Here is a 12,794-nt window from a genome sequence, read left to right as displayed (position 1 = left end):
AAAAAATAAAAAATCTCATCTGCCATTAACATAAATCACACATTAAAGGCAACCTCAGGTCTTTAAATTTAGACTAAAAGCTGAAAACCAGAGATTTGTTTGTCCTCCCAGGGGGCTGCTTTGTATCTCTGATTTCTTCTGATATTTAGACTGGAGGGGAAGTGTGGCAGTCTGGAAAGCATTATCACAGCATGGGCAAAGGTGATACCTGTTTAAGGCAGGATTTATCACACCCAACTTTCTTTGCCCCAAAGCGAGGGAGGTGTCATGCCTGAACCAGATGAAGGCTTCCCCTGTAGCTGGGGCATCAGCAACACCTCTGGGAGGTGATCCATTGTACCCCAAGATCTGAAGAGCTATCCAGAGGTGGCTGCCTTATCTTCATGCACTACCAAGGCAAGCTGCTCAACTCTTAAATAGCTTTAGTTAGGAATGAGGAATTTTCTCCATAATGCCAGGGTCCAGCAGCGAAACAAGCTTTATATTCATCTCTGCCTCTTGAAGTTGGAAGTAAAGGGCCTGGCCTTCAGCTGGTATAGACACATCCAGGCTGTCTTCCTGAATGTCCTGCTCAGAAGGCCAGAGCTGTGCACACACACATACTGGCACTGGGCAGAATCTTCATCAAAGCTAGTAGCTTGCCAGACCGTTGCACAAAAATCTCCTGCAGAAAGGGAAAGCTGGACCTGTTTTTTGTGTGATGTGCCTAAAGAGATGGAAGTGGACAACAGTATGGGAAGGGAGGAAAGGTTGAGGTAGAACTGAAGCAGACAGAACTCTTGCAGCCCTTAATGCTCTGCAAAAACAGAAGCTATTTACTGTTAAATCTGGTGGGAAGTGGAGTCTCTTCTATCACACTGGACAGTGCCCATACATGCTTCTGTCCAGTTCAGAGGCACCAGTGCTGGGGGAGAACATGGTACAAAGAAACTCAGGAACCCAGGCAGCCACGGGCTATTGGGAAAAGCCCATTCCTTGAATTGCAGAGTGGCCTTGGCAGTGGCAGCATGCTGCAGAATGTGAACAAAGACGAACCACATCTGGCCGTGGAGGCATTGTTGTGGGTGAGAGGTCTCTTTCCTGAGGCAGCAGTAAGGCAGCTTGTGAGAATAGTAACGAACCCCATTATTACAGTTGCATCCCTCTGACTATCACAAATCATCAGGCAAATGCTAATCTTAATCATGAGGTTATTAAGATCACAGTAATTATAGTACTCTTTCCATGTGACTTAGGACAGGGCACTGATTTTACTTTTTTCTGTCCTACAGAAAGCTCTTCCAGTTTTCCCTTCAGCTGAGTAATCCCAAGTGAAAATAATAAATATAGGTAGTGACAGTGCAACAATTACTTTTGAAGCTGACCATCAGCCTGTGACTGTAATGCCTCTGGAGTCGGTAAGTAAGGGGACATGAGGAATAGCAAGTTTAAACAAAAAAAATCTAATGGAGTAAGTCAAAGTGGTTTTCAATGGTTCATTCTTTCCTAACTTTTTTTTTCTCTATTCATTTTAAAGATTTTTTTTTTGTATTGTGGAATGAATTGTTACTGATAACACAGTGAATGAAGAAATGGTAATAATTTCAATATTCTATGTAGTACTAGTTTGTTTTGGCAAGAGGTGGTTTTGGGTTTTTTTTTAAGAAACTTTACAAAGCTTCATAGTGACTTAGAGCTAATTGAAAATGCCACTCTTCCTAAAAAGGGGTTGTTTCTTAACAGCAAGAACACCCCTTCCTTCAATAAAAGTCCATTCAGCTCTAGTAAGTCACTGCTTTTACTGTGAGTGATCACTTGAACAGGGAGATTTTTCTGTAGCTACGTCACATATGTTAAGCTTCAGATTTTGCTGTCAAAGAACATTTTCAGGTTCTATTGTAGCACAACGTTGACAGCAAAATGTGGTGGAGCTGATGGACATTTTTAATAATCGATGTCTGGAAGTGTGTTCTCTGATAGCCTGCAGTCCTCTTTCCATATAAGAGAAGAAACCCTATTCCATCTTCCTCCAAATTTGTCTCACATGGAAACTGAGCTGTGAGGAGAAGATAAGGACACTCGGATTTTATGCTGATGTGGAATTGATATAACCATGGTGCATACCTGAAAATGAAAGGTGTAAAAATGCTCCACTCTTTACTATAGACATCTTATAATCCAGATGCTTTGGATCTATAAAATGCTTTTTATAACCCTATAAAACAAAAGGCTTATTTTAGTACTACATTAACACATTTATTAATGTTTTAAGTATTTTATGCTGATGAAATGTATTTAGAATATTTAAAACATGTCCTGGTAATAGTCGCTTCTGTTATGCTGAAACCATAACGATGCAGTTTGCATCTGTGTCTCTTAGGAGGTGTTGCTATTTGGAAAATGCCACATCCTAACTTATGCTAGTGCTGCCTCTGTAGCTAAACAGAATTTTACTTGGTGATGGTGATAAGCCTGATTTATCTGGAGCAAGAAATACACAGGAAAATATAACAGCTCTTCCATAATGCTTGTGGGAAGCTCATGTTACTTTGAAGCTTGTATAATGAAATAAATTAATAAGAAAAAGAAGTCAAATTAAATTAGCGCTTGATGTAGAAAAAACTTGAAAGTTAGGAGACGCTCACAGTCTCTGGCACTTCAGAAGTAACACACATGTAAACTTTTGACCCCCTTGGAGTCCGTAACACTCCCCCAAAGCTGTAGACAAATAAGCAGTTGCATGGAAATTCATAGCAATTGTTTGTCTTTGTAGAAGGACTACATGACATTTCAGGCTTCGATGTTGCAATTAAGCATAACTTCTGGAACCAACACTACAAATGCATCTTTCGCGTTGTCAGGGGGGACACGTCACACTCTCGGAGTTAAAAAAAATGAGACAGATATTGCTGTTATATGGGTAAGTCTGCTTAATTCCTAAGTTATACACTAATGTCTTAGCAGCTATCTATATGGAGTGTGTGAAGCTGAGAGAACAAGCTCTGGATAGCTTTTCCCTTTGTCTTGTTTTCTGTCTCTCCCCCACTCTACTGTAGCAGTGAGACTGGTGAGCTGTAGAGAGCAGGGCAGCATGTTGTGGTGGGGTTTTTTTGGTGTTGTTTGTTTGTTTGGTGGGTTTTTTTTTAAAAAAAAAAAAAGAAGTAAAAAAATTACCAACTTAGTATTTAACTTGATGATTACTCTTTCACCAAGACTTAAACATGTGGTCATACAGCGTTTTCTAGTAGATGGATATCCTAGGAGGATCCTAAAAGGAGAAAGGTCTGGAGTCTTGCTCTGAAGCCTCTGTTAATTCTCACTGCTATGTAATAGTGCACATTTAAGCTGTTCACTGATACCAACGAAGTTTCTTGATAATGGTCTCTTCCACCAGCTGTTTGACAATGTCACATCAAAACCAGAAGAAGGAAATAATCTCATCAGGTAGAGTTTGTTCTGCTCCTAAGTTTTGGCAGTACAGCAACTGTCTCTTCAATCTGCCTCTTGGGTGGGCTCTTCTTGCTTAAAATGTGGTGTAGGAAATCTATGCTTGCTGAACACCTCGCTCGATGTTTAGGGGGCGTAGGAACTTCCGGGGCACAACTCATTTAAGCTACCTTGCATGTCTACTTTGGGTGTAATTTAGCTAAAACTGGATGTGCTTGTTTCACTCCATTGTCTAGACTTTTTTTGTAGACAACCGGCACAGACTGCATGTTTATACCTCCTTTTTAATCTTGGGTAAGAAGTATCCTACCACTTCTCTGCGTTTCTTCTACATGTTTCTTTTCCAGATATATTTGTTACTGGCTGTAGTAAAGGCTTGCTTTCGACATTCTCCTAAGCAGGCAATGGGCTGATGAGGATCTAGCTTGATTTTTGCATTAACCACACTTTAAGAGGCTGAGTTGTTTCAAAAATGTTAACTGACCAAAACAGAATGGGGAGACTTGATGTTTGTGCTGCCAATATATAATTAAAAGTAAAACCTGTATTTTTTGACTTATGCGTATTTAGTTTAGTATTTTATCGCTCTTGCATTTTAAAGGTTCATAAACAACTTGCCAGATACTGTCAACATCACTATGGGTGATGTCTCTTTTGAACCACTGGACCCTAGTTCTGGCAGTGATTACAAACTCTTTCCAGGAGGAAGGTAAGCATTTTTCCTTTGCCTAAATCTAACCACTTAAAGGCATACTTCTCTTTTTATTTTATGTGATACACCCAATTGTCTATATCTATGGTCTGAACTGTGTTTTTTCTTTTTCAGAACAGATAAGATTATGGTTATTAGAAATTCAACGAGTTGTTCAGCTACTTCAAAAGCATTTGGATATGGTAGTGCCTATACAATAGTAATTAATGAGGTGAGTTGCCAGTTACTTTTCATGTCAATATTTTCTTTAATTAAAAAAAAACTTGTAGAATTATCCCTCTTGCCCTTAACTGTATATATGATGAATTCTTGTATGTTAAAAAGAACATAAAACCATCGTTAAGTCTAAAAATAATGATGGGGATGATATTTGATATAATGCAAGAATTCATGTTCATCACTGATGGCCTTAAATCTTTACCCTATTAGACACTAAGGATCTGCATGAAGTCTGCTGTAAAATAGCTACTCCTTTCTAACTAGATACGCAATGCTTCATATACAATATTTCTTACTTACCCAGAACTTTGTGTGTATAAATCATTATAAAGATGATACAGAACTGCTTAGAGTGCCTTTAGTGTGCAGGCTCTTTGTCACTGTTCCTAACATGCTATTTTAACTTCCAGTGTTCTGGAGATCCTCTTCAAGTAATATATTCTGAAGATATCCCGCCCAACACAGTCCACATGGCCTGGCAGATCCCTCAGTATTTTATTCTTACATGTGCAGAAGTTGTCTTCTCTGTCACTGGGCTGGAGTTCTCATACTCACAGGTAGGTTTTGCCCTTCAGAACTCTCGTTGTGTTAAGACCCCTGAGCGGAGTCCTTACTCCGGTATAAATGAAGATCTGTGATTTATTATTTTTAAGTGGTGGTTCTGTATTGCTGCTTTGTTTGAGCAACAACGTCCTTCAGAGCCCCCTAGTAGGACTATGAGCTGGTGCAAGTTGGCCTTGTTTCACTGGAAGTTGGTGTTTTCCATTAAGCTATGCTGAACTGTAGCATTTGAAGACTTGACCATTAGTCCTCAAATCTCCTTCTCACATGTGACTTTCCACTGAAAATAAGTGGAACTGTACTACTGTTGTAAAACCAAACTGGAGAGCCCTCAAATATAAAATGGACAAGTACAGACACCTTAGCTCCACGCCAGTATCCTCCATGCAGTCTTTAGCAGCAGTTTAATTATGCACGCTTAATTACTTGGACTCCCACCTCGGGTTTGTATGATTAGCTTTGTGTGTTTCTTCCCTGAATTCTGAGTCCATAAACTGCAGTGATGGGAACACTGCAAGATGTGGCTTGCTAGACTACGATGCACTCAATTTCTTCATTTAATCTGTCCCATTGCAACTGAGTCAGATGTAAACTGTACCTGTTAGTTATTGTTAGTTACTCAGTGTGTACTGACTGTAACACTTTTTACTTAGTACTAGTAATCTCTTGCTTCTCAAAGCCTTCCCCAGGCCTGTTCAGTTCAGTTTTTAATTAAAAAAAAAAACTACCAACACATCAAACCAACAAAAACAAACCAAGAAGTCACCCCCCCAGGAGAACCAGTGTTTGTTATAATTTAAAGAATGCAGTAAACATCAGAAAATAAGCGATAGCGGTTTTTGACTAAAACTTAAGTGCCTTTACTTCTCTAGGCCCCGTCTAATATGAAGGCAGTGCTGCAGGCAGGGTGGCTGCTAACAGTGGCTGTCGGTAACATCATTGTCCTTATCGTGGCTGGAGCATCCAAACTCAGCGAGCAGGTAAGCACATAAGCGATCAGCATCCTTTTATATTACATTACCAGCCCCCCAGATTAGAGCTGCTTTCTCATAATGTAATGAGACTGGTACGCACCTTGTAGCTAACACTAACCACCTACATTCCAATTATAAATGCAAATCCACCATAACGCTGATGTTCAAAAGTTGTGGTTGAGGATTACCAGCCATGACTACAAGGTGTGTACCAGTCAGTTGGAGAACTGGTGCTCGACTGAATCTCATTACAGTATAAAAGTAACAGAGTTTTGAATCTTTATAAGCTATCTGGATTAAAACTAGCATTGAAGGCTGTGATGACAGTGTGGTAACTTGTCTTCTGGAGCCACTTCTAAAGTCTCTGTTGGTCTTTTTCCCCAGCACTTCCCCAATCTGTGTACACACTTACATACACAAATTAAACTTAAAACAACTCTAACAAATACTACTTCAACAAAGGCTTCTACCTCTTATCTGTTGTTTGCCATTCCTAACTCTCGCTCTGTCAGGTTCCTTCGCTTGCCAGCAGCAGTTTCTATAATAAATTGCTTCTCATGGTGTGGAAACGCTGTGAACTTCTGGGCTGAAATTCTAGACTAATGGGATTAAAACCTACCAAAATTCTGTTCTCTGCTACTGAACCTTCACCTGCACACCCCAGCCTTGCCACGTCTCATCTTCTGGCTCCACTGGTTTCGAACGTCATTCCTTGGGGCATGAAAACTGTGGCTCTCCTGGTGAAGGAGCACTTGGACAAGACTTTCTCAGACTACTTGTGGCACTCCCTAATGAATCAAAAGGAATATCTGAGTGAGGGGGGAGCCTGTCTCTGAAACAGGTCTGGCAGTCCTGGTTTCAGCTAAATTAGGCAGAAAGAGCATGAATGAGAGCTGTTGAGGCTTTTCAGGTAGAGACAGCACTTTGAAACCAAAGTTCCTGGTCTTCATCTCTGCCCAGGTCTGTGGTCAGTAGAAACTTTTCTGCCAACCTAAGTGGAAGCAGGCTCACTGCCAGCCTGGTTAAATTGACATAACCTGTCCAAAAGGAGGGGCTGAGTTTCCTCTTTCAGACTATTGCTTCATTCCCATGCATCCAGGAAGATGATATTGTAGAACTTCCCAGGATTCATAGAACTTTTGTCTCTTCATTGAAGACAGGACTACTGAAAGGACCTCAATTCTGAGTTGCTTTAAATATGTCCTTTAAGTCACATGGTACTTGCTATACGTGCTCAGTCTCACATTCTGAATTAACTTAATTCCTTGCAAACAGTAAAAAGGTGTAATTCTTTCTAGGAATTAATACTGATGGATAAATTATACTTTTTTTTTTTTTTTACAGTGGGCAGAGTATGTGCTGTTTGCTGCCTTGCTATTGGCAGTTTGCATCATTTTTGCTATCATGGCTTATTTTTATACCTATGTTGATCCAAATGAGGTTGAAGCCCAACTTGATGAGGAAGAAAAGAACAAAGCCAAAAAAGAGCAAGACGTCTATGAAAAGCAAGCTGAAGCTGACTCTCAGATGTAAAAGGTGTATTCAAGAAGTGTTTGTAAATTACGGTATCCCGTTAACTATCCCTGCAGTAAGAGGAATCAGGGTATCAGTAACACCTCTGGATAATATGCCCAACGGGAGAGGTTAAGAAAAACTGTTTTAACTTAAAATGCAGCCTCTCTTGGGAAGCAAGAGGAAAAGATTAATCTGTCTTGTACTGAACGTACTACCCTGAAGGAACTCCAGCAGAATTTGCACTCTTAATGTACCTCAAACTTAAATACTATAGCATTAAAATATTGAAATTGCACTCAGCACTATTAGACCCTGTGAAAAGATGTAATTTTTTTTTATACTACATTTCAATTTTATATCATGAAAGAAACAAGTCTTACCAAGAAATAGTAATCAAAGCCAAGCTGTCTGCATGACCCCTCTAGCCTCACTGTTACTTGAAAGCAGCAGGTCACCTGTGCCTTAAATAATGGGAGCAAAGCTCTGGCATTGCTCAGATTAAAATGCTGTCTGTGATCCACATGGCAATAACTTGGACCCACACTCTAATACGATACTTTATGTGCCTGTTAACTACCCATTTAACTCCTGTTATGTTTTTAATTAAATGTATTAATGAGGTGTCCACTCAGGTAAACAGACAATGGTGAATGACATTTGGAATGAGCGACAGCAATAAAACTTGTGTTATTTCAAAACAGTGGAAGTGATGTAAGAGTATGACTTACAGTTGCCTCTTAACAAAACTTGATACCACCTCACTGCTGCTTCTTCATATGTGCTCCACCACTTGAAGCTAATGGACCAGCGTCAGTCTTCTCTATCTTAATATACCTGTAACACCCATCAAATTCATAGCAGGGAAGACTAAATTTTGCTCCTTAACAGGGATCTGTAGCCCTGTGGACCATGTTATAGAGTGCTAGTGCTCTGCATATTGTTTTGGGAATTCCTGAATTTAGATCCATCCCCTAAACTTTCTCTAGCAGCTGGCTTGGACTCTCTGGCCCCTCCAGCAGCCCGGCCAGGTTTATAGCTGCTTTCGTACCTGGCTCCCAATACTCTTATCTTATTTTACAGTTGGTCCAACCTGATATGTGCCAGTGATCACACAGCCATACGTATTCAAGCAATGTGCATGTTGCTGGCACTGCAGACACATGGGCGCCTGTGACCCACGGTTCCGTCTCCAGTTGCTGGCACTTAGACCTCCACGTACGCATGTGCACAGAGAATAGAGCCCCTCACCCATGAAAAGAATTGGAAATGGAGTTTGATAAGGCAAGTCCGAGATGGTCTTCCCTTGCGCCCCAGTTAGTCCTGTACCCTATGGGCAGTAGCCCCTATCAGTCTCTAAGGTCATCCTGGGAGAGCCCTTCCCATGGATTCAAGATGCTGGGTGTCCCTCCAGCCCGTGGGGCTGAGGGTCTCCTGGGACAGATCCCAGGAGGAGCTGTCTCCCTACCATCCTCTGAGGAGCTAACGAGGTTTTCATAGAATCATAGAATGGTTTAGGTTGGAAAGGACCTTAAAGATCTTAGAGTACCAACCTCCCTGCCATGGGCAGGGACACCTCCCACTAGACCAGGTTGCCCAAGGCCACGTCCAGCCTGGCCTCCAGGGATGGGGCCTCAACAACTTCTCTGGGAAACCTGTTCCAGTGCCTCACCACCCTTAAAGTGAAAAACTTCTTCCTAATGTTTAATCTAAACCTGCCCTCTCCCAGTTTATATCCATTCCCCCTCGTCCTGTCACTACCTGCCCTAGTAAAAAGTCCTTCCCCAGCTCTCCTGTAGGCCCCCTTTAGGGACTGGAAGGCCGCAATAAGATCTCCCCAGAGTCTTCTCTTCTCCAGGCTGAACAGCCCCAACTCTCTCGGCCTCTCATCATAGGAGAGGTGCTCCAGCCCTCGGATCATCCTCGTGGCTCTCCTCTGGACATGCTCCAGCAAAGGAGCAGTTTTGCACCAGGTTTACTTGTGGTAGACTAGCCATCCTTTCCTTTGCCACACAAGTTAAGCAAAACAAAGTGTTTCTTAACTGTATCCCTACAGGATTGCATCTTCTATCTACTATTTTGGCTGTACCAGGTGAAATGTTTATTTAGCTTTTTTTTTCGTTGTTGTTTTTTCCTTTGATATATTGGTCATGTGTCTTTTTTATATCATAAGCTGTTGGAAGGTAGCACTCTAGCAAACCCACTCACTTGTCTGCCACATGGATGGATGTGTTATGGGTAGAAAGCCACTAATGCTGTAAAATTAAACTGGGAAAGCTTTCTGAAAAGGAGAAAACAAGCTCCCGCAGCTCTTCATCCCAGTAAGGTAGACAGACAGTCATATGTGATGAGATTTTTATATCGTTTTCAACAGAGGTTGATGCAATTAAAGTTAAAATGTGCCTTCTCATCCAAAATCTGTTTTGAAAAAAATCAGGGAACCTTGTACAGACAGCTGGGCGTCTCTTGTCAGCATTTCTATTACTGTACGTAGAAGCCATGTGCAGGGAATTGATCTTCAGGTTAGAATCAAGTCTTTTCAGTCCCTTAGTTTTTAGGATTAAAGATGTAAGGTTAACCTCTAAATCTGACAGTGTTTAGTTTTGGATGCTGCCGTCTAGATTACCAGATTGTTGAGAGGGTCTTTTGCATATCTTTTTCTGTTACAGAGAAGATACCCTAAAATCAGTCAAATTAGCAGTTGATCATTCTAACTTCGGTTCTTATTTAAAAAAAAAACCCAAACGAAACCCTTTAAAAAATGCAAGAGTAGTGAATTATGAAAGCCTGTTCCAGCAATCAAATCTGTACTCCTGTTAGGCTGGGTAGATACAGGAATGTGTATGTCCATATGCTTACTAATATTACAAATATACTGTGCAGCTTCCATGTTTTTCCTACTGCTCATTAGCCCAACCTAGTGACACTTGACTTAAAACTGTTCAAAGTCAGATTCTCTGAACTACATGAATCCAGTCCCTGCCATTTGGCGTTCTTGAAAACAGCCCTACAGGCAGCACAATTCTTTCAAAGACTTATAATTTTAGGTAAATGTTGGGTTTTTTAAATTTCTGGGATTAAATTCCTGGAAGCAATTGCAAGCTACCTATACCTACTGTTACCTACAACTTACTTTTACATTTTTCATTCATACCTTGACACAGTGCTTTAGCATATCACTGACCATCTTGCAGAGGTTAGAATATTTATAAAGTAACTAACTGGGTCATGCCTTAAAGAGTGAGAGAGAGACAAATTATCAAAGTAGCAACTCCTGAAATCATCCTACTTCACCAGGAAATGGTTCAGGACAATCAAGGATGCCCCATTTCCAGGCTGATTCAACCACTGCTGTTCCTGCTAGAGACGCTACTGCAGGACTGGATTTTGTGGAGTTTAGCACAATGCAAAGGTAACATGAACGCCCATAATTCAATGGACTCTCCGTTATTGCTGTTAAATTTTATCACTTTCCCACGCTCATTCCGAATCTGAGTCAAAATTCTGCAGAAAGTACCCAATGCCCAGAGGTGGATAACAAGTCCATGTCCCAGGGAGTTTAACAGCTGATCTGACTGCGTATGGGGGAGAGAGAGGAGAAGAAGATGAACAAAACAGGACCTGTGTTTTTCAGAGAGTAGCTATATGTGCTTACCTGAATGGGTTCCAATCACAAGTACGTTTTAAGAGGTTTATGTGAAGATCAGCGGCCACCCCCTGCTGGCACCTACCCCATCACCTGGAAGCTCTCAGCAGCATCCTGGTGCACTGGCTCTGTGGGAGGGTGAAGGAGGGCAGTTAGGGAAAAAACGGACTGGGTGTGGGAATCGGTTTGTCTCCTTTTTGGACAGGATGGGCTGGGGTATGTGTTTCCTAAGTGTAGCGAGCTCAGTGAAGAGCTGAAAGAAGGTCTCTTGCAGGAGGGCCTGAGTAAGCTTGCACAAAATGCGGGGCGCAGGCAGTGCGCCCTCACGGGTGAAGCCCATGCCGCAGCAGGCACAGTTCTTCCTCCTGTAGCCTCCATGACCGCTTTTTTGGGCAGCAGCTGGGCTGGACGTAGCTAAGCCACTTGTGCTTTTGTAAAGGGTCATTTTCAATGAGACATAGAGCCCAAAGCCTTTTGGCAACGGGACAGCTATAACCACATGTTATTATTTCCTTCGTGCTGACATACAAAACACCGATTTGATGATCTGAAGCGGTGTTACAACTGTTACTGACTGCATCCTAAAGGAATGCTAATTATTGCAGAAGCTAACCAGCTAGGTTTGTCTTTGCCAGCAGATGTATTGGAAAGAAAAAGCTGGCTTTCCCTGTGGAGCCAAAATGGCCATAAGACCTTCTGAAACGCTCATAAGGAGACTGTCTAGGGTGAAAGTGGCTCTGCCTCAGTAGCACCATTGCTGTATTTTGGGGGCGAGGGGGAAATAAAAATTGAAGCTGTGGAAGCTGCATAGCTAAATAAAAAACGAATTAAAATGATGCAAGAGCTGGGCATGAAATACAGTGAGGGACTTCAACAGCATTCGCTCTCCAGCTGCTGTTGCAGCCCCTCATTCAACCTGCTTCTGCTGCCAGGGGCGAATAAAACCCTCATGAGATTAAAATGAAATCTCAGCCATCTGCTTATTTGAAACTGTGTTTGTCTTCCTCCTGTGAGTTTCACCTGACTGCAATGTATATCCCAATCAAAGCTTCTTTCCATCATAGCCGATATGATGGGCCAACTTTTTTTTACTCCAAGTTGAACATCCAGTCCTTACAGCTGGGAAAAAATACTTTCTTGAAGCCTAATAAACTTTAAAAAAATATATACATAAAAAAATCTTCAAAATCAAAATCAGTATCTTCAAAAAAGGCAAGAAGGAGGACCCAGGAAACTACGGACCAGTTAGTTAGTCTCACATCAGTCCCTGGGAAGGTAATGGAGCGACTCATTCTGGATGTCATCTCCAAACACGTTAAGGAACAGGAAGTTATTGGACGTGGTCAACAGGGATTTACCAAGGGTAAATCATGCTTGAACAATTTGATGGCCTTCTATGATGTTGTAACTGGTTGGCTGGATGAGGGGAGAGCTGTAGATGTCATCTACCTTGACTTTAGCAAGGCTTTTGACACTGTCTCCCATAACACCCTCATTAGGAAGCTGAGGAAGTGTGGGCTAGATGAGGTGACAGTGAGGTGGATTGAGAGCTGGCTGTGTGACAGGACTCAGAGGGCTGTGGTCAGTGGCACAGAGTCTAGTTGGAGGCCTGTAACCAGTAGTGCGCCCCAGGGGTCAATACTCAGTCCAATTTTGTTCAATATATTCATTAATGACCTGGATGAGGGGACAGAGTGTATCCTCAGCAAGTTTGTTGATGATACCAAACTGGGAGGGGTGGCTG

The 12,794-nt window shown here is 41.7% G+C and overlaps 1 protein-coding gene across 1 annotated transcript in view; it reads left to right on the top strand.

The window, feature by feature from the left end:
* SLC15A1 (solute carrier family 15 (oligopeptide transporter), member 1) overlaps window positions 1–7,610 on the top strand; it is a 28,199-nt gene extending 20,589 nt beyond the window's left edge. The window contains 8 exon segments of the mRNA XM_009891966.1: window positions 1,272–1,397; window positions 2,753–2,899; window positions 3,374–3,423; window positions 4,028–4,135; window positions 4,253–4,349; window positions 4,768–4,914; window positions 5,791–5,898; window positions 7,237–7,610. Coding sequence (XP_009890268.1) covers window positions 1,272–1,397; window positions 2,753–2,899; window positions 3,374–3,423; window positions 4,028–4,135; window positions 4,253–4,349; window positions 4,768–4,914; window positions 5,791–5,898; window positions 7,237–7,425 — 972 coding nt within the window. The 3' untranslated portion in view covers window positions 7,426–7,610.
* The last annotated feature ends 5,184 nt before the right edge of the window (window positions 7,611–12,794 follow it).

The sequence above is a fragment of the Charadrius vociferus genome, unplaced genomic scaffold (assembly GCF_000708025.1).
Source record: "Charadrius vociferus isolate BGI_N301 unplaced genomic scaffold, ASM70802v2 scaffold110, whole genome shotgun sequence".
NCBI lineage: Eukaryota > Metazoa > Chordata > Aves > Charadriiformes > Charadriidae > Charadrius > Charadrius vociferus.
The sequence above is the reverse complement of the archived record's forward strand: the minus strand, read 5'-3'. Positions and strand labels throughout refer to the sequence as shown.